The 26268-nt window shown below is 39.8% G+C and overlaps 2 protein-coding genes and 1 long non-coding RNA gene across 4 annotated transcripts in view; 2 read left to right on the top strand and 1 right to left on the bottom strand.

Annotated features, from left to right (window-relative positions):
* Positions 1-9527: 9527 nt before the first annotated feature.
* Positions 9528-14904, top strand: LOC113142240 (amphoterin-induced protein 2-like). The gene is made up of 2 exons (XM_026327159.1): positions 9528-9645; positions 13193-14904. Exon 2 carries the CDS (start codon positions 13284-13286, stop codon positions 14793-14795), a length of 1512 nt encoding a protein of 503 aa, XP_026182944.1. The 5' UTR covers positions 9528-9645; positions 13193-13283; the 3' UTR covers positions 14796-14904.
* A 5776-nt stretch (positions 14905-20680) lies between these two features.
* On the top strand, positions 20681-24930 carry LOC117152629 (uncharacterized). The gene is made up of 3 exons (XR_004463033.1): positions 20681-20818; positions 24055-24236; positions 24867-24930. It is a non-coding gene; the product is annotated as an uncharacterized LOC117152629 (long non-coding RNA).
* LOC113142338 (anoctamin-4) overlaps positions 24092-26268 on the bottom strand; it is a 30535-nt gene continuing 28358 nt past the window's right edge. For both annotated transcript variants that reach the window (XM_026327338.1, XM_026327337.1), the window contains 4 exons: positions 25978-26097; positions 25606-25711; positions 24758-24995; positions 24092-24214 (listed from right to left, as the gene is read on the bottom strand). In XM_026327338.1, the coding sequence (XP_026183123.1) occupies positions 24804-24995; positions 25606-25711; positions 25978-26097 (418 nt within the window). In that variant the 3' untranslated portion in view covers positions 24092-24214; positions 24758-24803. The remainder of the gene's footprint in view (positions 24215-24757; positions 24996-25605; positions 25712-25977; positions 26098-26268) is intronic.

Below are 26268 nucleotides of genomic sequence, written 5' to 3'. Positions count from 1 at the left end.
ATGGGGTACCCACCCCTGATGTAAGTGTTACCTCATTATATATCTCCTGAAGAAAAGTTAAACCTAATGTACCCCCTGAATTACAGTACAATGTTCAGAAACAAGCTGACAGTGATTATATTCTCCATTATTATTATTATTAAAGCTGCTGAGGGTTATGAGGATGAGATACTGAACACCATGTCTGAATTGTTGAAAACCTGGCTCAGATAACTTTTTAAGTTTTTTAAGTTAGCTGAAACAGAAAATGCCTTTTACTTGTGGAGAAGGTGAAGTCCTTGACACTATTAATGAAATGATTTGAACATGTTGTTCTTTATTTTTTATTTTAGTCTCTTCTAGTACATCCTCAATTCCAAAAAGGCTGTGTAAAATCTACATAAAAACAAAATGCAATGATTTGCAAATTTCATAAACACATATTTTATTCACAATAAAACAAAGAAAACATATCAAATGTTTAAGCTCAGAAAATGTACCATTTTAATTTTGAAATGAAAATAAATGCATTCTGTTTGTATGTGGATTTTACCAAATGTCCTAACTTTTTTTGGAATTGGGGTTGTAGTAAGGGAGTAACCTGAAAGTTCCTCACGTGCATGAACATGAGTTTGTTTTGGACATCATTTCTGTGTTTTAGCCCTTTGAACTCTTGCAATAAAGATAATGATATTTGTAACCAACATAATGAAAGAAGCAGTGAAGATGTTTCCGACCCTTTTCTTGCCCCACAAACTTTACGTTTCACCAGGCAGGTGATGACTTGTCATTGACTGAAATTTTCTTTTTGCTTCACAAATTGGATTAAGATGATTAAGACTGACTCACAAAAGGTTAGCATGTTTGCACATGGGATGTGACATCTGGACATTTGGAGATTTAAATTTGAGCAGTGACATGTAACCGAACCAACAGAAGCTGTCCTATCCACTCTGTCCATACACCGTTAAACTTCATAGCTTGAACTTTATCACAACACTGACAAACAGCACTTACATAAACTTCAAACTGGAGCATACCTGTTGCTGGAGGATGACTCCCATTGAGCAAACCAGTCAAACACTTATTGTGTAACCACTGCAGACATGACACAAATCTGCTGATCACTTTTTTTTCTCTCGTGTTGGAACAATGAGCTAGGCAACATAATTTTATTGCAAAAACTGTCTTGAATGTAGAATAAAAAATAAAATTCATGCACAGACTTGAACCCCTGAGAAGAACGCGTGGTCTAATCACCCACTGTTTCCTCAGTAATATCCACATCTGTGTTGTGCTGCGGTTGAAAAGTCAGGTGGACGACCAGCACAGGAGGGTGAATGCTCAGAACCAGTGTATGTGTTTTTGTTAAATCCAACATCTGTGTGCTTGCATAGCATAGCATAAACAAAATCCTCATCCTGTAGAGGCAAAGAGCGCAGACCCTGACAAAGACCCTTCACCTCTTACAAATGGATGTTTGTCCAGATGGATGTTATTTTGACAACGAAAGCAAAGACAGTCTAAGAATAGCCTCTAACATTTAATAAATGCTGGAATAAGATGGAATTCACCTCAAATAAAACTAGATTGAAGCCTTATTATAACAAATTAACCCCCCCCCCAAAAAAAAATCAGTCACATGGAGGCTTGTTCATCACAGAGTCACGGAGATCCAGAAGACACTTTACTGTATAAATAATTTTCAGCGTACATGTTGATCTGTCCAATCACGTGGTGTGGTGGGCTTGAGACAGAAAACAGTAATTGAAGCAGTATTGAAGTAAAAGTATTATCAGCAAGGTAAGCAAGCAAGATGTCCTTAAAGTATCAAAAGTATAAGTACTCATTAGGCAGAAATATGTAAAGTAACTACAGCTGTCATACAGATGTACATGTAGTAGAGTAAAAAGTAGAGCATTTGCCTTTGGATTCAGTGGAGTAGAAGTATAAAGTGTCATAAAAAGGATATACTTAAAGTACAAGTACATCAAATTTCTACTCTACTTGTACTTAGTTCTGTTTGTAGTCCAGCAGCAGAGTAAAACACAAAATGTACAGCCGTCCTTCCTCCAAACGAAGTATGATCAGTGTGAGATGTGTAGAAGCACAACCATGATCTATTAGCAACACAAATAAAGTAATATCATAAATAAAAACAGATTTTTAATGCTGAAGCAGACTAACTGTCCTGAGAATCAGTCCAGAACAGAGAAAGCTCAACAGTGTCTGTGCAAACATCCTTCCAAGTGGGTCAACAGGTCAGCTGAGAGCAAATGTGTTAAAGAGTTGCTTCTTGTGTTTGTGTTTTTCATGATACCTATATGTGATATTAACTTTCCTCTTCATCACCAGTGCACTGTAAATCCTTTGCTGCCTTGAAAACATGGATTAACTCAATTCTGGGTGAAGTTATCGGACCCAGTGACTTACAGAGCAAATACTGTGTATCTGCTGCTGAAGGGAACATTCAACTTTGTTCTTCATAATAATCATTTAGATCCTTCACAGTGCAGAATCATTGCCCTTTCCCACAGTAAAAATAAAGGCGAGGAAACATTCATTCATAGCTCAGAAGTGTTTTGCAAACATTACACACAGATCTTATCGACTAGACTTTTTATGACATGTTTTACCTCAGCTACACACCTGGGAGGTGAAGTTTTCCAGCTCCAGCAAGGGAAGATAATCGCAGGAAACAATAAAACATCTCCTATCTTAAATGAAAAAAGGTTTGAAGCATGCATGCTTCATTTCAGAAAGAAACATTTCTCTACATTCTTAGGTTTCAACTCATGTCCTGTTCAGAGGGTGTAGCAACGTGTGGTGTTCCTGTTTGTGAATCCTCTGAGCCCTCCTGCGTGCCCCTCATGCCAGGGTGCCCACAACACAATACTCCAAGGCCTCAACATAATTTCCCAATTCTTCCGCCTTTCTGCTTCAGCTATTAATTTCTGAGGCTTGTTATATAAAGGATTATGCAATGTTTTTTCCTGACATCTATTTTTCTGGCCTTTGCTCACCAATGGGTCTGGGGGCAGCTTTTTGGTTCCTGAGACTGCTGTTGACATTCTCATGCTCATGAAAGGAGCCCACTGCTTCTCTCCTGCTGTTTGAGTCTGGACACAACAAACCCAAACACGTCAACGGTCGACTGGGTTTGGAGGGGCCTCCTCCACACAGAGCACATGTCCCAGAAAGTTTGGAGAAAACAGGGGACACGTGCAGTTTGTCAGTTCTGACTCTGCTCGGTTCGTTCAACAGCAACAGTATTACCTGCTTTGCTTTTGGAACAATGAGTCACAGACATCTGGTGTGAGGTGATTCAAATCTGGATTCACACTATTCTATTAGTCTCTCTGTTTTTGCACGATAAAAGTAAATGCTTTCAACATTGTTTTTTACGGGTTGTGTCATCTTGTTTTAGCCTCTTCCTGCAGTGATTTTAAAATGAGTGTCACAGTTTAGTAAACCAACTCTTTATATTTGCATTACCTTAGTTCATTCATTCATTCATTCATTCATATCTTGATTTGCCAGATTTCAAGAAATTTATGTTCCAATTTGAAATATTACAAAACATATTTTATTCAATCCTGATCTTGGGCTTATTTCTGGAAAATGAACTTTGGCATCTTTTCCCCTAATGGCTAATAATGTGATACTTGTTATATTTTTTCTCCTTTCCTTTAGAGGTCAGTGCACCTCGGGAAAGTGTCTAACAAGTAACCAGTGTCAGGTAGCTGAAAGCTCAATGGCTGAGCAGTGCACTGTTTGCATGAAATGAACTGTAAACTGAAAAATACCCTGTAAATGTCTCATTTCTAACTTTATTTTGATATGTGCAGTCACAAATACCTACCCATACTCTTTATACCTAATAATCTGCATTATATTATCTGAGGTAACTGTCTTTAATATACAATCTAAATATAACCATTTCTACATAAAAATAAATCCTGCAATATAAGCCTCTGACACAAGCAGACCCCTCTCGTTCAAACCCCAAAATAACTATTAGCTGCATGTGAGCAGCTAAAGTAGACTGGAGTTGACTCCACTGCTCACATGAGATGATCATATTTGCCCATATTTGTCTGTTTTTGCAATTTAAATTTTAATGAAAAGGAGGCACAGAAATGCGTCAAATCCTTTGTAAGAATGAACATTCAAGGTCACTCTGGCTCCAGATCTGCAGGGACAATGCAACCAGCATTTCCTGCACATCAGTGTGGAGAAACTCAGTGGAGTCCAGCCAAAGCAGTTCAGGCCATTAGCCTTACCTGAGAGTGTCTTTCAGTCTGGAGCAGGGCTGGGTAATTCTAGGCCTACTTGTTTTCCAACTATCCCTGCTCCACCATCTCAGATAAGGGTGGAGTGGGAGAAGGCAAATTGAACTGGCATCTTCCAGCTTCTGGTTGAGTGAATACGCCCTGATCCAGGTAATCAGCAGGGTTGGGCAGGGGTAGCTGGAAGCAAGATGCCCAGTGGCCCTCAAAGACCACGGGTTACCCACCCCTGCTCCATAGTGCTCTCAGAACACAAGTTCAATTCAGATCCAAAAATTCATGCTGTGGGTTTGATTGCTTTTTCTTTGTGGCCCCTGTATCTTGAATTATAACATACATATTTAACCAATATAATTCAGAAACAAGAGTTTGTTTAATGGATTTTGTTACATTTAGGATAGAACCACCTACTGTAGCTGTTTCCTTCTGTTTTCAGTTTATGCAAAGTTAATCTACTGTTGGCCTTAGCTTCATATGTTCATTTTTCCTGCCGTGTCATTACTCACGATTAGTGGCTGGTCCTCATGAGAGCACCCGCACAAACATGGATTTGTCTCTCGGAACGTCATGCGCCAGTTGTTTTCACAAATTGAGTTGCTCTAATTCTACACAAGAGCTGCAGCTCAGAAGGAGGAGACTGGTGGGTGACAGGCCAGAGCTCAGTATTTTTCCATCAGGCAGTTGAACAAATGGAAAGGGCCTCTCTGGACATTACTAAGCAGCCATGCCTTATCAAATGGAATTTTATTTTATCCTCCATCTTCTTCTCCGTAAGCTTGCCTGACCAAGGGGCGGACACAAAAGAACTCCCTCAGGCAGAATGTTATTGTTTTCTGAGCTGCAGATGACACACTTCTTAGCAAGCAAGAGAATATCTGCCAAGTGTGAGGATGCCTGCCACCTACAAGGGCAACATTACAACAGTATATTTTTGGATTTGACCCTTCATTCTTTTACACCAACCACAAGTAAACATGATCCCTTTGACTTAACAGGAAATCTGTGGGAAGCAAACAGTGGCTTTGTGCTTTTCACAAATTGTCGTGTTGCATAACAAGAGGATTTTAAATAACTCATATATCCATTAAAAACTGATGAATCAACTGAAAGAGTTTTAGCACATTAATATACATATGCATGTGCGTGTGTTGTCTTTCCATTCACGCCATGATGATGACATGATGTATGACACGCACAGCCCTCTTCACCTCCCACAGATTTCACAGTGAGCACACGAGTGTCAACATGGAGGAAAATGAAAACGATCCCCGGCAGGAAGGGCCACACACACACACACACACATCTAGACAAACAATCTCAAAACACACTTATTTGTACAGAATGTACAGCTGGACAAGCACAAAATGAATCTGGCCACATGGACAGTGGAAGAACTGAGCATGCATCTTAAAGAAAGAAAACAAACAAATATAAAATAGACCACTTGAACAGATGAACAGACTAGCAGCCAGTAAAGTGCTTCACTTGTTTCTACTGAATTACACACAAATGGTATTTACTCTCTCTAGTGGGTCCACCCCTGGGTGATACAGCAGAGCTGTTGTAATATGATTCTAGGACAAGAAATAAGATTATAGCATAATAAGACCAGGCTTAAGCATGCTGTTGTGCCAAGATCTCTTATTGTAATTTCAGGTGATCTGGTAGACCTGCTGTCTGTTTTTACATAGGAATTTCCTGCAAAAGTAAATGACACTTCTGATGTCTGAAACATTTTAGAAACATTAAGCTTGAAAAACTGAGCTAAGCTAATTCAGCTTTTAGGTTACCTCATGATGGCGATGCACATGTTGAACACGGGAAATGAACTGATGAAATGTTGAATGACTTAGTGAGTAGGATGCTGATTTATGATGTGTTTAACAAGTCATGTCAATCTTATACTATAATGACATCTGTATTTACCTGCCAAGGATATCACAATACTTCCAAGACTTATTTAGTCCTCCTCCATATGAAAACTGACACTGTTGAACTTTTGTACCACTGTGCTGTGCTACTGCCTGGTCAAAAAAATATTCAACGCTTCTGTGTACTTGAGTCTACTTCTAATCAAACTGATGTTTATGTACTGTAAGAAAAATCACTCAGAACAAGGACACGCTGTCACACAAATATTTTTTTCAGGGATTCACATTTTTGCACAACAGTGATAGTAAATATGATGATGATGTGTGTGTGTTTGTGTGTGTGTGTGTGTGTGTGAGTGAGTGCGTGTGTGTAGGATTTCTGAGGACCTTTACTTTAAACATATTTTGAAATGCTTAGATTCTGTACCACTATAATAAAATTTCTTGCAAGAACACTAGTGGCCTTTATATTGGTTCATCTTATTCTAAGTTTGTTTCACTAGACAATTTTACCATTTAAATTGTTGCTTATAAAAAGACACCAAACGTGCTGTCTGCCCAGTCTGCCCACACAGATACTGAAATGAGCAGGAAGTGAGTGAAAATACTTCATGTGTCCACCTGGGAGCGCTGTTTTTCCACAATAATAGTGGCAGAAAGTGGTGTAGATACTGACCACCAACTTCTCCTACATGCATTTCTTTAGAGGTTTAACTTATGAAATAAAAAAAATGTAAGAAAACTTAATTGCAGTTTTTAACACGACTAAGTACATTGATCCATACTATTGTTGTATGAGGACAGCTTTTTATAGTTTCACTCCAATTAGAGGTTGAAGATCTTCATGCTTTTTCTTTAGAAAAACTATGGACAAAAGAATTTAAACCCTTTTCAAATCCTACCCCATGAAGCTAAAATGTATTGTCACCATAGACAGTCGAACTTTTTTTAGCTGCTGCTGAAGCAGAAGAACTTCTTTAAATGGGACAAAGGGCTCAGGATAAAACATGATTTTCTTTTAGCTTTGATTGGTGCTGGACTGGAGGATCAGGGCTGTATTCCCTGGGAAATACTGCACACATCAACTAGACAGTAAAAGCCATCATTGTTAGCTGCCATCACACAGACCTAAATCTGTCAATTTTATTACCATACACCACAGCCAGAAGATGTGTGGCATTAATGGAGAAACAAGTCATTTGTTTTGGGCTCATTATGTTTTCCCTACTGCTTTATATTCCATTACCCTCAAAGATAAGTGGAATATTAGTTATTTTCAATTCGGTACTCTGTTGTTTTTACATTGTCCCAGTGTGAGACCATAAGTTCAATGGATAACTTTATGATTCTGAGATTCATGTGTGTATAAACTTTCCAAAGACTGTTGCTGTAGGTCACAGAATAGTGATTTTCTGTTTTCTCTTATTAAAACCTGATGTACCAAATGTGGAATTGAGCTGTACTTCTATCCTAACTCAAAGATGAACTCTAGCTCAGCAGGACATGTCACTTGGAGCTTTCACCTGGCATGTTTTTGTCTTTGCTGTAAGCACAGTCTCAGACAGTAACTATGCTGTGGGTGTTGGGTTGCATTTTTAACATACTGGTTTTAGGTAATGCTCAAAAAAATGTGCCCCCTCTAACCTAAAAATGGCCAAAGGTCACAGGGAAGTCATTATGCTGCTGGTTGCCATGCCACTGTAGGGTTTGTGGTTAATCATTATCAGGGGTTTGACAAGTGCAACATGTACAATGCAGCATTTTTAATTGCTAGATTACTAAATCACATTATTGCCTAACATAAAAAATGTCTAGTTCTGCAGTGAAATTGTTGTTATTTATTATTATTCACACTGAAGATATTGGCTTGGACACTGAAACACTACAAAGCAGTTTTCTATTGTCACAGAGGCTCTGTAAGGTGTTAGGTTACATGCATTATTTAAACCCACACATCATCTTGTGCACTCTAACACACAAAGAGGAAGTGGTAGACGGATTTTAAACCAGGGAGAAATGTGTATAAGTTTAAAACTCGTGTTTCTAGTGCAAAACAGTACGATTTTGTATATGAACACAGAAAAAACATTAAGGCTTTATAGTCAATAAATACCTGTGAGCAGAGTTGAAACACACTAGGGATATTATATCATCTACATCATCCATGATGGTGTACAGTGGGTTAACTGGCTGTATAGGACGTAAAACAGATAAAATGTGTGATTACTCTGCCAACATTTGAACAAGACCTGAGTCTGTTTAATGTATACTCAAGATGACATAATCACTCCAGGAACATGACTTTTAAAATGCACACAGGCACAAATATATTCGTTCTTAGTGAAGTCATAAATCTTTAAAAACAGGTCACAAATATACAATTTCACTTAAAAAGCTCACTAACTTCCTAAAACAGCTGGGGACTCGCTTATAGGAAGAGGAGACTATTTTCAGTTGCAAATAAATAACATGCCAGTGTGTACTACAGTAACAGAAAGAAGGAGCCCAATGTGGCTCATGGACATGTTTTTAGGTTTTTGGATAAGGAACTTATTGGCATAGAGGAAGAAGATACATCAGGTATCACGCACAGGTATGAAGGATGAGTAAAAGGTTTTGGTTTATGAACATCTGACGTTGTAGCTACACAATTAGATTGGTGGATGTTAGAGAAATTAAAATGTTTACCCTCCTGTGGCCTGAGCCACCTTACTTTAGTATAACTGAAACACTTCTGAATAGGGCCTATTGTGTATTGTGGAAATATAATTGTTGCTCTCAGTGAGCACAGTTTGCTCTAACCTTGACTATTTGATAAGGGCCCAGATGTCTTTCTGTGAGAAATCCCCTCCCTTTTGTGTTACCATAAAAACTGATGTGTTAGGCTGCAAGCGGCCAGTGATCCTCATGCTGTACCAAGGTGCTGTGTGACTGTTACTCCTTGCAAGTAAAACCTCTATATAATCTTACCGAAGTTCGTCCTCTGAGTCTATTTGTTAAAAGAATTTACCTAACAGTGGAAAATTCAAAATGCTTTGTCATTACAGTTGTTAACAACACATGGTGCCAAATCAATACTTAAAAGTGAACTAACTGCAGCTGCTCTGAAGGGCTCATGTGACCTCACGTGAATCCAGTAAGCCCAGGTCGGTTTCTCCAATGCACAAATCAATAATTGAATTCATGCAAAAGAAGAACATGTTGAGTCACAACTAGAGCAGGAGTATCAGCTGTCAGGAATACAGCCCACCTGCCACTGGACACTGACTGACTGACCCTCCAGGGGTCACGTGAGGCCACGTGATTGGCCAGGAGGCATCTTCTGGGTGGTCAGACCAAAACTCTATAAAAAGTTTCCTACAAGAGTTTAAAAACAGAACAAGAAGAAGAAGAAGCTTCAGCTTCACATTCTGCCATTGTGACCGATCCATGAACGCATCACAAACCCTTCAAGATTTTCTTTATTTAGACCCGACTTTGCAACATAAGAAGACCCCAAGGTTTTTGTAAGTACTGCACAAAAACCTCAGTTCAACTTGCTTAAACCCTGCTGCTTTTGTAACTGATAATCTATTGATTTTACCAAATTATTCACTCACAGCTGAACAGTAAGACAGACACCTCTGTATTTTTATTCAGCGTTTTCTTTTTGCATCCTTGTTTAAGTGCAAAGTTAAATACGTGTCATTGCAGTCAGGTGGAAGTTGTTTGTGTTTGCTTGTTCTTGTTCTTCTTTCATAATACTCAAACTTTTTTTTACCAATTTTAGTATTAGTAGTATTTCACATTTGCACTGAGGTATGCGCAGTACATGCTGGATGATGTGATGATCCCATCACAATAAAAAGTAGTAAGTGGTTAGAACCGATAGAACCGATAGACCTTGAGGTAAACTAATAACCATTCAGACCAGGTCAGACCAGGTCTCTTTAACCTTTTTCCTCAGTCAGCCCTGCTGCCATTTGTTCTAACTGTGTAATCAATCATACCCCAGTGCTTGTTGAGGTGCAGCTGATTTTACTGAGGTGAAGGACTGAAATAGATTTACGAAGAGGATACTCCAGATTTTGCACCATTCTTCTGTTTTATTCCACTTCCACTGCCACATTCCTGTAATCAATGACAGACAGAAGAAATTTGCATAGTGTTGTTCGATCCTTTCCTCGCATATTAACAACATGACCGTGTGATCCCAAGGGGTAGACTACACTCTGGCAAAATCCCCAGAGAACTTCCCCTTTGATGGTTGGCACCATGGAAACATACAGCCTGTCATGGTGTCCCGGGTGGAAAGCTCATAATTACGAGTGCATTGTGATTAGACAGAAGTCAAGATTGTAAACCAACAGGCCTCATTCTCGCTCGCCTTCCAGCTAATGGCATCGACTCAGTTCTGAAATGAGAATTGATCAACAAGGTTGAACGACAAAGAAAACAGCTGACGCGGCTTACAACCCCGACCCACTGATTAGTAAAAAGAAAAGTAAAAAGCCTCTGAAGCACAGATAGAAGGTGCTTTAGAAAATAAAGTCACTGTAATGGGGAGCACTAGATGTGGCAACATAAAGTGAATAAATACGGCAGCAGGCTATAATTTTGTATACCAACACTGTTTGGATAAACAGTACTTTGAAAAAGGGGGGGTTATGTAAACTGGTTTTCACAGCTTAGTGCCATCTGAAATATTATGCCTCAGCAAACAAATCCTGAAACGCTGCCCTTCTTTGACAGTAAAAAAAAGAGGGGAAACAGGTGTTTTGTAAGCCGCATCAGTGTTTATGTATTTCCACTGCTCAGCCTGGCTTTTCTGGCACACAGTGCAGCCTTGTATATACCACACACACAGCAGAGAAAATAAAAAAGGCATCTCCAAGGTCACAGCAGAGCCGTGTTTACAATGACTACTGAACCAAACTGCCATGCCAGTGTTAACGGCACAATGCTGAAATATACTGTACACAGGGTTTGCAGGTGTGCATGAAATATGAGCCTTCATCTCACAAGAACAGCAACAACCTTTCAAATTAATGTGAAACACTCTATCAGACTGGGACACTTACACAGCCCCTCTGGGTGTCACTCAGTTTTTGCTTATTTTCATATTCATTTTCTTTTTCCATCTGTCTTTTAAGTCAAATCAAGCCACATTTGATTCATATATGTTTATATAAATCACAAACATGTGTCCTTATTCATTATTTTTAGATCTGATTTTGGTCTCAACCTTCTTGCTCTTTAGCTGCAAACTGTCCACTAACTGGCTGTTTTTGCCATTTAGTGCCAGGCAGGTTTTCATATTCTACAGTTATCTGATGCATTCGTGTTAAACATTGATTAGTGCATATTTAATCTAAATGATGTGTGCCTGCTTTTTCCTCAGTCACTGGAGAGTTTACTCATTTGAGCCAAAGAAAATAGAGGTGGAGTCATAAAAACACTTAACAGAGCTTGTGGTGCTGATGCTGCCTCCCTCTTCTCTTCCTCTTCTTCCTGCACCCTCCTCTCCTCCTTTCGGCAGCATCCACTCTGCCTATTATTAGAGTACTGGCTGCTGGTGTGTTCCGTATTGACTCTCAGGACGACCCCTCCCACGGAGACACGCAGGCCGACCTGCAGGTGAACAGTTCAGCTGCAGCTTCCTCGTTTCCCTCTCGCACTCTCAGCGGATTTACGCGCAGCGGTGGGGACGATGCGCTTCGCTTCCAAAAGAGAGAAGTTGCCTTTTAGATTTTAGGATTCCAAGTATGGGACGCGGTCCTGCGTCGCGTCTGGATATGGAGGCAGACGAGATGGTGTTCTGAGCAGGCAGCGGTGTGGGCGTCACGGTGAGCTGTGGGCTCCGTTTGTTTTTATTTGGTTCCAGAAAACGGACGTAATATTACAGAACAACAAACCTTTCACTCATGTAGTAATGTTCTCACTCCTGTGAACTTCGCAGAGACTGAAAATAGCAGTTTTATTCCAGTATTGATTATTTTCCTAATCAGTTAATAGTTGATAGACACATCAAGGAGCAATATGCTGTTTTGTATTGGTAGGAAACGGGGGTGTGTATTAAGTTGTGTTTGTTCCAGCAGTTACTACCAGTTGCCGTGTGCAGATGATGCCAGCAGCTATCCATGTTGTACTTAAATGTGGATTATTATTTATTTTTAGAGTCACATGCATGTAATGCCTTTATAAATCACGTTAAGTGCCAGTTGTCACTGATGTATTATTTGGACCAGTGTTTCTTGACAAATCCCAGTTCCATAGTCATGACTTTGTTGCCTTTTCTGGTGTTTATTTTCTTCATACAAACTTAGTGTGTGTTTTGGTTTAAAATCAATGCAGTAAGTTTTTTTTTTTTTTTTTTTTTTTTAAGTTAGTTCAACTTCAAACATATGTTCTCCTGCTGCCTTAAGAATGAGAGTCAGCTGATATTAGTTTAAAGAGTTCAGAGTTGTCTTACAAGTTTTGAAAACTGAGTTGACTGAGTTAAAAGAATTGAATGTAAGAAAAGTCAAATAAACTAAAATAAATATTAAGTTGAATTGACAGAGTGACAGGTCTGAGGCTGTGCCCCACAGGGACTGAATTCAGTACCTTTGTGGGGACCTTCATTATGGTTTGAATTGTTTTTATTATGACCAGAAATTAAAGACACGCTGAAAGTTCCCACCATGATTAAATTCTTTAAAGTAGGAAACAGTCTCTGAAGAGCTTTATCTCTAAAATTGCATGCTGGGTAATCTTCAAATACACTAGATTTGTGTTTTTTTATTATTAAAAAAAAAGCTTAATTTAGTGAGGAGTCAATAATTTATTCAGTGAACTCAGTTAAATCAACCTCATGTTCTGAAGTGGCTTGAACTAGACATTTTCAATTGAATTGAAATGAACAAACTTTACATATTTACTTTTTAAATTGATTTCAATGAATTCCTTAAAGATGACTTTAATGACAAATGGCTCAGGTGAGTAATTGTGTTAACTTGTTAAAGAGCAGAGATGTTCAGTCTAATAAAGATTAATTTCCATGTTCCCTGTTTCTTCCTTCTTTTCTCTCTTCAGTTGATAAAGGCAGTTGACTATTGGAATAAACCTGACATGTGGACACCCAGTGAGACAGTAACCTGAGATCCCATCCTGAGGGAAAACCAGGATGTGTCCCATTGTGTCACAGCTTTTATGTCAGACCAGTTTTGGGGGCAGCCATTCTAACCCTGCCACTGCAGCCTTGCTTCTCCTCTTGTGTCTTGGCTTCCTTCCCTCTGAGGCCACTTGCCCACCCTACTGCCTTTGTGCAAGTGATATAATTTCCTGCAGTGGCCGCAATCTGTCCACGCTGCCCTTTGACCTCCCGGGCTTTGCCACACGGTTGGACCTTAGCCACAATGAACTCACTGTCCTGCTTCCAGGCTGGATTCCCCAACCATTTGACCAACTTGCTACTCTGGTTTTAAGCCGAAACTCTATAAGTCGAATTGAGGTGAATGCCTTTGCTGTCACACCACATCTCCTCCACCTGGACCTCTCATCTAACCGACTGACTCTGCTGAATTCGTCCATCTTCACTGGGCTAAAGCAACTGAAAGAGCTGCTGCTCTTTGGCAACCAGATTGTCCAGATCATCCCAGGGGCCTTCAGTGATCTATACAGCCTACAGAGGCTCTACCTCTCTGGGAACAGACTGACAACTTTCCCACAGGGGATTTATTGGGAACCTGGAGGGCCTCGTAACCTGACTTTTCTTGATCTGTCACACAACAGGCTCTCTGAGGTGCCTGTCCAGAGTCTGCTGTCTCTCACCCACCAATGTGGAATTTATTTGCAGGGAAACCCTTTGGTCTGTGACTGTGCTTTACTTGCCTTGTTGGAGTATTGGATCTGGAAACAGTATCGCCCCCTAGTAGACTTCAGAGGTGACTATCCATGTAAGGATTATTCGGGCCCAGGACCTCTCTGTAGCGAGCAGGGAGTGTGGGATATGCCTGTTGAGGCACAGGCTTTCCAAGTAGAGCCTGGTAAATGGCTGACAGTACCATGCCCAGGATTGGCTTCTTTGACTGAGGGAAGGCTTGAAGTGTTCTGGATTACCCCAAGTACTGTGGTGAATTCAACAAGCAGTGATCCCAATGACCACCTAGTAGTTCTCCCCAATGGTACTCTTGAAATTCGAGGAGCACTCATAGAGGATTCTGGTACATACGGGTGTGTGGCAGCTCGTGGGCGACACTATAACCCCTACGAGTCTGTGGAGGTAAATCTGGTGGTTGGAAATTTGAGCACTGCCAATGGTTTGGCACATCGCAGCAGCACTGAGCATTTCAACACTGCATTCACCACCCTTGCTTCCTGTGTAATCAGCATCATCTTGGTGCTGCTTTACCTCTACCTCACTCCCTGTCGATGCCGGGAAGGCCAGGGTGGGGGATCAAGAGGGTGTGGTGGACGAGCCATCGTCCTTTGTTCAGACCCCAGAGAGGTAGAGTCAGGACAGCGGCGGTCAAACGGAAAGAGGGTGGCTTTCTTGGAGCCTCAGGAAGAAAACTGTGATAACGGTAGCCCCAAAACATCATCAGTGAACTTAGGCCATGTTACCACTGAAGGGATACTCAAAAATGGAAGTAGGACAGTAGGACAGACGCTCATAGACCCTGCTTATATGGCATAGGAGAAGAAAATTACCTTTTGCACACTTCTGTATTTTTACAGTCTAAACCCAAGTCTGTTTCATTGTCTTGTTTCAGTACATGATGAAAAAATCCACCAGCTCTGAAGTAGTGTACTGTGATTTATGTGACGTAGTTATGCACTGTAGGATTTGGATGTTCGATCTGAAGCAGAAATTGCAATTCCTTTTCTAGACAGTTTCAATAATGTCTCTACTGTAAGTGGTGTCTGTTTTTATATTAAGAGTTCATGTTGAAATTTCACAGGTAGCATGACATAGATACTATAAATGTGGGTCTCTTTTTTAAATTGGGCTAAGTGAAGTACTCACACCTGTTCCTGCTGGAGGTATTTGTGGTTATTATACAGCATATGCATAATGAATACTGCCATCACAGTGACCCTTGTTATTTTTAACCATCTGTCTCCTACTGGAGAGCATATCATTTTCAAAATACCAGTGTGAAATTATCTGAACTCTCTGTTTTCCAGATCAAACAGTCTCTGCTACAATAACTTTAAATTATGTTAATCCAATATAACCCTGCGAATGTAGTCATGGTCACAAACCCACAGTGAAATTACCACAGAGTCTGTCTCCTCCTGGCATGTATGGATCATTCAGATAAACAGTGCCCCTGTTTCTGGAATGGCATGTTACAGCTGCAGTGTCGTGAGACCACATACAAAATCCCTTTCACCTCTCCTGTATTAGGGTGGAAGCCAATAAAAATGTGCAGATAGGCCAGCTAGCACCAAGAAAGAGATTTCTTGTATATTTGTGGATTGACCCTTTAATCTAATGGCTGAGCATGAAATCATATCTTGAAAAAAAAAACCACATGTATACCAAAATTAGATCATCATATCAAAAAAGTTGTATTTTTAAATAGTGTAAACTAGAAGCCAGCAGGCTGGACATTTATCAGTCTATTCCCTGCTCCTGTTGAGGTTACACTGACCCACAGCTTCACAAGCAGCAGACTCCTCTGGGAATTGATCCTTACTAGTCCAGACAAGGAGGCGAGTTTAGCCTCAGCGATAGCGCCCCAGTCAACCTAGATCAGTGTCACAGAAATCACAGGGAGGTTTGCCAGCTCGCCCCAAGCCCACCATGACCCACATTCTTCCATCTTCTTTGTCTGGATTTTATAAGTGGTGTGGAATCATTTGCGAGGTGCCAAGAGGCTTGTCATAGTTTCCCACTGTACATGTTCGTGGCACTGAATATGAACTTTTTATATTTCTTCTGTTCTGTTAGATGGATCTGTCTACTCTAGCAGTGAAGGTAACACCGTGTTTGACTGTAGATATGAAATAAACTCTTTTAAATTTTGGATGATGTGTGCTTTTTTATCCCTACACATAAACAATAATACTCATACACAACAAGATTTTTTTTTTTTTCCATCATGTTTGGCTTTTCTGGTTAAATCTTTTTCAAAATGAAAACAGGCAGTTTGGGTGAAAAATGAAAAGCAATGTTACATCAGGAGGATTTAAGGATGACAAATAACCTCTTAGTGAGTCAGCAAATCGCATTTTAAAAAATCCTCTTACAAGCAATTCCAGTGGCTACTAAAAAAAAAAAAACGAAACCCCTTAAAACCGTTTTCCCCTTTGTGCACTTGTTAGTCAGTACTTTTCTAAGTAAGCTTTTTACAGCAGTTCTATTTTTTCAGAGGCCACATGCCAGGATAGAGGCATCCCATGATAGATTAATTTAAATATCCTTAATCATTCATTATGACAAGGTGCGTTTCACAGAGTGCTGCAGGTGTTGTCAGTCCAGCCAAGAATACTAAGTCATCCAGTCAGTTGATTAGAGTAATTTTAATGGTGATTATGGCTACAAGAACTGATATTATGAGCCACAGAAAATAGCAGTAACATGTTTGTAGCAGTGACATGTTTAAAGTAACAGAGTTCTCTGAAGTGGGTGTAAATGTTGGATTGTTGGTTTCAGAAAATTACAGAAATTGTTGAATGAGTAGCGTAGCAGGAATACAGCAGTCTATATATTTCTAGATGACTTTATATAATAATAATAGTAATTTCTGAAATTCTCCTCAAACCTGCAAAAATTTGATATGCACCACAGACGCTTTTAATCTTTTCTGTGCCCAATATAAACGTAGTCATTTCCTGATTATCCATAATTCAAATGCCAGAGCACTATAATGGATGTGTGGGTTGTAGCTGAAATAGGAACATTAATGTGAACACATTCAATACAATGAGAACATTTAGCAAATTGTTCTCACTGTTTCATTAACATGATTTTTATTAATGATGTCTTTTCAACTGTATGGTCAGTGCATCATGTTCTCACAGTTTGGGCCACAGAAATGGAATATGAAAATATTCTCTCCCTAAAACACTGGTGATAATGCTTTGTGCAGACATTTTAGAGCCAAAGGTTCCTCACAATAAATAATATCTCCAATAACTCAATTTGTAAATGTCATTCTTCCACCTGCACTCATTTTAAAAGCAATTATTGTTTCATTGTCTCTTTTCATTGGCTCTTTTTGTCAAAATCTTGCCAAACATACTTAAAATGAACGCCACCTATTCACAGCACAATAATATACTGCAAGTGCAGACATGTCCCATGGGATGTGGTCCTGCTGGGGAAAATGTTAGGAGCCACACCTTAGTGTTACAGTACATAATGTAGATTGGTAACAATTTCCAGAGAGTAATGCTGCTAAAATATATTGAATCAAAATTGTGTTTGTTCAGGTTTTCATAACGAAGCTGTGTGGAGTGAAGTGTGGAGGAACAAATTCAACATACAAATAATTGAACCATGCAGATTTATGAGACAAAAAAAATATACGGGATGCCACCTGTACCATGTAGTACAGACAGAAATCAGATTACACAGGCAGAAGGTCCATTACCTGCAGGTACTGCTGAAAAAAATATAACTTATTTAGAAAATAACGTTTTGGTGTCATTATCACAACTTTTCACAATGGATCAAAAAGTGACCCAGGTGCATTTTCACAATAATCACACCCAAAATACAAGTTTTTTATTGTCTCTTTAAAACATTAAAAAAATACTAATGGCAAGTTTTGGTTTTATTAGTGTATGCATATAAGAGCAGCCTTGTCTATAACTTCACATTAATACAGCATGAGACAGTATTGCAGCAGAATATGCAATATAAGCTTCAAATACTAAAACACCAACATGGTAACTCATGTAATAATTAAAGCATTTAAGCATAATTTTGCAAACACACACACACACACACACACACACACACACACACAAAACATGATTTCAGGATAGAGGCAGAATGGGAATTTGATCAGTTAGTAGGGAGCATATCAGAGCGAGTGGAGGAGGCAGACAGAGGAGGGAATGTGATTCAGTGCTGAGAGTGATGCGAGCTTTCTGTTGAGGGGATGAGTGTTCAGCCCACAATAGGGCAGGGAGGAATTCTAATGTTCTGACTGTAGATTAGAGCCAGGCTAACCTGATATTGTCATAGTGTATGGTAAGCCTTTCAAAAGCAGCTTGCAAGAGAGAAATGTGGGCCGGGCGGCACTGTGATGAGCTCACATCACATTTCATTAAAATGTGGAATAGGCAATACAAAATTTTACAGTTTATATTTGATGCAAGCAGCATTAGATAATTTGGAGGCATTCACAGGATAAACACGGCACATTGCTTGTAAAAGTGCCAGTGAAATCTCTTTTTGACATGAAATGACATGAAGGAGCAACCAGTGATGCTACAAAGCAGAAACGATTACATTTATGTGCTTTTTTCCCCTTTTCATCATTTGATCTTCAAAGCTGATATTTCACTGATGACTCGAAGATCTCACTCAGCTCCTAAACCGTGTTCTGTGGAGGTAACACTACACAGCCAGGACATTTTATCTAAGGAGAGCAGGTCAGGTACTGGGTCAAATGACTGCCAGGAATAGTGTGAGATAATTTGCAATCAACCCATAATGATAGCAGGGACACAATCTATTTCACCTCGGGCTTCATAGTCGCCCCCCCACCTTTGCCCCACCACACATTACTCAGTTTAGAAAGGAAGGATTATTGCAGTCGATTGCATGGCAGCGTTTGTCAAGCAAAAGATGGCATCATCTTCAGATTTTTTTAATGCATTATCAAGGCCTAACAGAGCCTTCAGAAGTGCCCGAGTGTTAACATTTGAAGCAGTGAAAGGGAACGCCACACTGTCAAGCTCCAAACCTGTTGGTTCTCTAAATGAAAACCTGGCTCTTATGTCAGTTCTTTGCCTATTTTATCCCTGTCATACACTATAACAAGTCTTGTCCTTGAGCATGAAAAGTAAGTATCATATTCTCTTGGCATGCATGTTTCAAATTTAGCTGATATTCACCCGATATTCATAGGCATCACATTATTCTCATTAATGTGACTTTTCATTAGACTTTTCAGACATTTGACTTTTTATAAATATGAATCAACATTTATTACAAAACATTCACCTCTGTTCAATAAAAAATTCAACTAAAATGTTTTTAAAATTTAAATAGATCTTTAATGGTTTTCTGCCTCTTCAGCCTGTGACTCTGCTTCTCTAGTGTGAATCATTTCATACCTTCTCTAATATTTATGTGTCCATGTTCCTGAGCTCACATACTCCTTTCCAGCCACACAAAAAGTGTGTTAGATAGTGCATTTGCTGCTGGTTGTCTTTGCATTGATCTGGATGCAAGTTTTGAATAGGGCTGTTAGTGTATGCTAATCACACCCTGAGGGGTTTGCCTTAAAGAACCTTATGCACCGTGCATGGTGGTAAATGTAGGCACTGTGGGACTAATGTTTTCAGCAGGAGAAATGTCAGCTGCTTTACTTTCAGTAGCTTATACAAGCATTTATCTTACATCCAGCAGGTGCTGTTGTTAAAACATCTTGCTGAGAGTTTTATGCTGTAGTAAGTGCTCACTGCTGTGCAACGTTCAAAGTGGCTGCTGTGGATCTGTTCAGCTACACTGAGTATCTATTTAATTTAAAACGTCTAATTCCAAACTAGCCCCCTCTTCCTTTGCTGTGATTAGACAGCAGGAGATGAAAAGCCTTTCTACTGAAGTGACCAGTGCTGCAAATGTGCCGGGCGGAGATACAGCAGCTGAAGCTGAGCCAGATTCCATGGAAAAGGAGGTGAAAAGAGCGTCTTATCTGCAAAGTCATTTCCACTGTCTCTGAGGCAAGCACTGACAGCTTCGCCCTCAAAAGTGTCTGATCCAATTTTTCAGCACAGATGCAGGGCCACAGTCTGGGCAGGATGTGAGCTGCTACCCGTATCTTCAACATGTTATTAAGCTTATTATCTGCACACTGGGACTGTGTGTGTATGTGAGTGAGACTCCAGTGTGTGCGCCTGCATTGTCACATCGACAGCCAGACGACCTCATGAGGCTAGAGTGAATAAGATAAAGTAGTTGAAATGAAGAACTTTGCTTCTCTTTATATGCACATTAAGTTCAGGATGATGATTTAGGACAGTTTAACGAATTGAATTTCATTAAATACTAAGACCAAAATTAAACTATAGGTTTAAGCATCTAACAGAATAACTACTTATATGATTTTATATTAATGATCACCTGATTGTAGTTCTATCTAGAGAAGCAAATCAAATTAAGACTGGAAGTTAGAGTTTTTACTGTTATTCTTTAGATGTTTATCTTCATTTATCCCATTTTCTATCTGACTCTGCACTCCTATCTCTCATTACCTCACCCTGACTCCCACACCCACTGCATCTGTTTCCACTTTCCTAATCAGCTCCCCAAAATACACGCTGCTCTTTTTTCCTTTGTCTTCTGCCAGACTACACAGTCACACCTTCCTGGTCTCTCTCTGTGTTCTTGGATTTGCTTATCTGTATTGGATTGAGTTTGTCTTTGGACTTTGCTTTTTGTTTTTCTGTCTTGGACTGGTTGCCTGGATTTCTCATAGTTTCCGGCTTGGTAGGGACTTCTGTTTGGACTGCCTGCTCCACCTGCCAGGACTCAGAGTAAGCCTAGTTTTTTTGTTTTGACCATAATCAACTGTTTCACGTAACACCTAAGATGGGTTACAGAATCTCCCTAGTAATTTAAGTAGGACCTGTAACAGCGTCACACATAGACACCAACACACTCACGGTCCATCAGAACCAAAACTACATCCACTAATGTAAAAAAGGGTTGTCACTGCACAAAAATTAGCAAGACTTAATTTTTTCATTTAGGTAGTTACAATAACAAATGAGTATGTCAAAGCAAAGGGTTTACATGTACATGTAATTTTTTTAACTTTGAAGAAATGTAGAGGAATAATTCTGTAAAGTATGTGTTCAATGTGCACATATATAGCCTGACTGTGCATGTGCGTGTGAAAGAATAAGGGAAGGGAACATCCTAGAAGTAAAGGTGAGGAGAATACAGTCAGACTAAGAAACAGGATAACCTGAGATGGACGTGTCAGCTGTGTCGTCGTGGCAACCACAGCCAGGAAGCAGCAGGAGTGTTTTATTTTGATGTTTTTTTTTGTCTTGGCGTTCATAGGGCTGATCCAGGATGTGACATCAGGGCCCTGCTGTCTTGTGTGTGTGTGTGTGTTTGTGTGTAAACTGCAAGGCAGCTTACAAGCAGTGCTCATTATGAGGAACAGGGAGCCAGGCCGCTGAAGCCTTGACATTTACGGAAGGCAGAGGATTCATCTGTATGTCATTCAGGTTACGAGGAGGAGGGGGAATTACATTAAGTCTGTTTGATTTAAAGCTTGAGTGGACCACTTTGCATACTGGAGATTCATGATGATAATATAATGATGTTAAACAGCTGAAATGCATCACATGAATTAAACAGAGAGATGAAACAGGGTGAAAATAAAAATGTAACTGAAGATTTAAATGAGTTAAAAAGGACAAGGAAAAAAAAAAAGAACAGTATTAATAAAAGTCCAATGTAGTAGCTTAATTGAGTTCAACAATCTTCAGTGTGAACAATTTATGCAACAGCCTTAAATTTGATGAAAAAGAGTAAATTAAAGTAACCTAAATGTATGAAGCAATGGACCATCAAAGAATTCCAGCCTGGGGAAGTGATGCACTGATGGCCAAGTTAAATTTATTTTCTAAATTGCTAATTTATGTAAATAATTGTTCATTTTTCTTTTGTCATTTCAGAGGCTGATGAGACAAGTTGTGGTTATAAAACAAAAACAGTGAGCTCTGTGGAGCTGACAAGACCTGTGTAGTCGGATGATAATTCTGTGTTTCTCACTAACACCTTTCACATTTCACGTAATCTATCCATCTATCATCTATACCCATCCATCCATCCATCCATCCATCCATCCATCCATCCATCCATCCATCCATCCATCCATCCATCCTCTATACCTCCTTATTCCTAACCAGGGTCATATGGATCAGCTGGAGCCTATCCCAGCTCTCTTTGGGTGAAAGGCAGGGGTCCACCCTGGACAGGTCACCAGTCCATCACAGGGCCACATAGAGACAAACAACCTCAAACACTCACACTCACTGCATTGCACAAAATAATTTGAGTTGAATTATTGAAACATACTGATGAGCATGGCTTTAAAGTAAAAATGAAAGCCACAAATGTTATTTTACTGAAAACTGGCAGCTGGGAAAAAAGGCCAAAATTGCAAAATTAGGTATCTGAATATTTTTACCGCAATACCCAGATATCCTGTCAGTCTCTGTCAAAGAGATAAGAGAATGTTGATAAGTCAAGCTTTATGCTAATTTTTTTTGCTTTACAAATTTGCCTTGATTGCAGTATCCCTTGTTTTGTTTATAGTCTGTGGTGGAAAACACACTTTTTTTTTTTGCACTGCACACACTGTTCTACCACACCTCAGATCCAGCACACCGATTTCACAGAGCGCTGAGCTGCCAATACGCGGGATATGAGGGAATGTCAGACATTATCCTCTGACAGCCTTATGCAACTCCTGAGCGTGTGTCAGGGATAATCCTCTTAAGAGAGGAGAGTCGCCTTAATAGGAAACAAAACACAATTTGCCTCTTCTGCTCCCTGCTTTTAATAATCAAAATGGAGCTTGTGAGGAGGCCACACCAGAGTAATCCATGCTGGAGGACAAGCCTTTGCTCTCTGATCTATGATTATTTGTATGTTCAAAATGACTAGACAGTGATAGATGTTGGACAAATGGATGCATTTGGGTATTAAAATAGCTGCAGGGATATCCAGTGTAATGACAGTCATGGGGGCATTGTGCTGTATAAAACCAAAAGGTCTGCACTCTGGTTAGCTTAAAAGCATCATTGATTCTCCTCTTTCCAGTGGACAAGTTCATAAAATTACATTGTCTTGAAGGCAGCATTGTGTTTCATCAGAAATTACGTAAGGGTGATAGTAAAAGCCTACTTAAGGAATAACAAGCTGATTGGCCTTGAAGCAGCGGCACAGTGCACAGTGTGTGTGTGTGATTAGAATCTCAGTTTATGCACAGTAGCACCTATGAAGACTGATGGATGGATGTTCATCTTGTTAGTGGCATGGAAGAAACTGGGACATGGGACATGTGCGGAAATTATTAGGTGTATCTCCAAAATGGCAATGCTCATGTTAATGCCCAGTTAATTTACTCCAAAATGTTTAAAACTCTTTTGATTTATATTCTCGGTATGACCTGGCCAAAAATAATGACACTGTATTGAGATGATCTGCCTAAATAAGCTCTCTGACCCCCTCTGGTGGTAGAAAAGAGAATCACTTGTTTTGCTGATCAAGTCAAGAAAGACAAGTCACATTCCCTTACAATAAATAACGTTTATTACTGCAGTTATCGATCTGAATTTAAATGGAAAGCATTTTATATACTGTAAACAAACTGTGGGCACACTGCCTCAGCTTGGACAGAATTGATTTTTAAGTAACTAATTTGTTGTATCGCACTACGCTATAGCAGAGCAGATGGCCTGACATTCATTTAAATATAATAATATTTATTATTTACAGTGAAGAAAAAGGTGAGCTCCTCAAACAGGGAGAATGTAAACAGGGTGTTTCATTCAGTAAGCTCAGGACAGTTCTTTTCTCTCATCTACAACATGAAATCTGTAAAAGATGAGTCTTAGTTTAAACCTACATTCAGCATCTGAAGGCTGTTCAGAGTCCAGAGTGGTAGAGACTATCTGGAGGAGGAGGAGGGTGGGGTGGGACTAGCAACACCTGCTAACAAAGAGGGTTTTCGTTATGTGTCCTGGCACAGGAGACCTGTGGTGTGTGCCCTCCCAGGATGCAGTTCATCAGTGTTTCACTAGGAGGAGCTGGTCTGACATGGCAGGAGGAAGGTGTGAGGGTCCAGTATCATGCAGGAAATGCAGTTCTCCTCTCCTTCCTCCTCTGTGCAGCAAACACTGGCTGGCAGCCTGGAAATAAGTGAAACAATAGGTGAGGTCTGTTAACACTGAGAAGCACACAATCATATTTTTCTGCTTGGCCTAATTTTCTATATTTTTCATTCAGTTAGAAGATTTTATTTCAATATGTAGCAACAATGATAGATACAATGTAACATAGATTATCCTTCAATCTTATTTTGTGAGTCTAATTTCATAACCTATTTTTAGCTTGTAATTTTGTATTTTTGACATCATGTCCCCACACAAGAAAGAAGGCACTTGACAAATATAATGTTGTTTTTGGCTCCTGCAATGAAACTACCGCAGATTCTGCTGCCTATGACCAAATTGAGAAATCATCCAGGTCATGCTTGCTAGTTTTTTTAAACCTACAACCCCCACATACTAAAATCAATCAATGCTTTTATTTTCACTGACATGCCTAAGCTATGGATGCTGAGCTATGATTGGCCACTCCCTGTTCAGGGGAGGGGTTTAACGAGCCATCACTTTCTTGTGTGTAAACTTTTAAATAAAGGCCCACACTGGACATAAACAGAGCTGAATAACCTTAAAGTCTGTTTCTGAAACATCTGGATGCACCAGCTGGTTACGCTCAGGGCCACTCCTTGTGATGGGCCCTGCCTTTCTTCTTCTTCTCATTTTTCTCCTTCTGCAGCCTGTCCAGCTCGGCCTCATACATCATCTCCTGGATCAGGTATTTCTCCCTGCGCATACGGTCCCGCAGGTCCTTGGGAAGGTCTGGAATCAGGTACGCAATCAGCGTCTTGATGGCAAATACCATGTGCTACAAAAAAAAGAGAAAACAGGCAGTACATTATCACAAATGTCAGCAGCCACATATTCAAGTCAATTATTTGAAACCTGGCTCCTCCCTTCCTTAAAAAGGGAGTCATATTTGTTTAAAGAGAATGAGTCTGAACTTCTTTAGAATAAAGGAGAAATGTGAGATAAGCTCTGCTGTGTTTTCTTCTTCCTTCTGAGAACTTCTAACCTGCGAAACTGATCTTATCAAAATGATTCATAAGTTGGTTGCTTTTGTCAAAAGGTATTTTAAGATAAAATGTAAAGTTAAACTTTCCAACACATGTATTAAATTTAACCCTCCAGTTGTCCTGGTCTACTTCTAATGTTCCTTCAGGAGATCAATGCAGTAATTCAAGGCTGTGAAACAAACATTTCAAAGGCTCATTTGAAGTAATCTGGTTAGTGGTAAACCATCATCACCACAACTCTTGAAGTCTTTATTAGCTTTGAGTGAATGAGTTGAAGATGATGGAGATGGGCACTCATGAACTGAGGCAGAAAGATAAAAGGCACTGACAGAACAGTGTTTGCGAATCCAATCCCAAACCTGGCCTGGTGTCTGGAGCCATTTATCAAAGCCAAAAACTGACCTCAAAGACAATGATGAATGCCAGCCGGGCTGCCAGGACGTGCCAGAACTGTAGAGTATATGAGTAGGGCTCAGCAGAGTCTGGAGGCTCCCTGTAGTCACGATACCTAATGAGTTGACACGCCTAGGTCAGAGGTCATCATCTACTTTAACATTGCATTGATTGAAAAGCCAAAAAGACAAGTCAGTTAAATGAACTGTTCAATGATGTTCAGCTCTGGATACTGACAACAAGCTTCAAAATAACTTGTGCACAAAATATGTTTTTAACTTTAGGTTGTCAGCTGGAGCTGGTAAACACACAGAAGCCCAAGTCTGTAAAGAGTCCATGAGGGGTTTCTCTTTTAGAGCCTTTGATGCATGAACTCAATACCTGCAATATTTCACAGCTTCTCCAAACAGCTCGGAGCCGTTGGTCTTGGGTTGTGATCTCTTCTCAAAATCAGACACTCGGAACACTGACAGACTGGCATTGACGTAACCCATCATACACCTGAGGAACACATGAAACAGCATTTATGGGATTTAAAATCAGTAGTTAAAAACACACACACACACACACACACACACACACACACAACCCCGACAGAATGGGAGGGTACAGCAAAAGGAAAAAAGTGGAAGTAAGAGGATCACGACTCCAGCCTTTTACTATGTAAAACAA

This window comes from Mastacembelus armatus, chromosome 23 (assembly GCF_900324485.2).
Source record: "Mastacembelus armatus chromosome 23, fMasArm1.2, whole genome shotgun sequence".
In the NCBI taxonomy this organism is placed as follows: domain Eukaryota; kingdom Metazoa; phylum Chordata; class Actinopteri; order Synbranchiformes; family Mastacembelidae; genus Mastacembelus; species Mastacembelus armatus.
The sequence above is the reverse complement of the archived record's forward strand: the minus strand, read 5'-3'. Positions and strand labels throughout refer to the sequence as shown.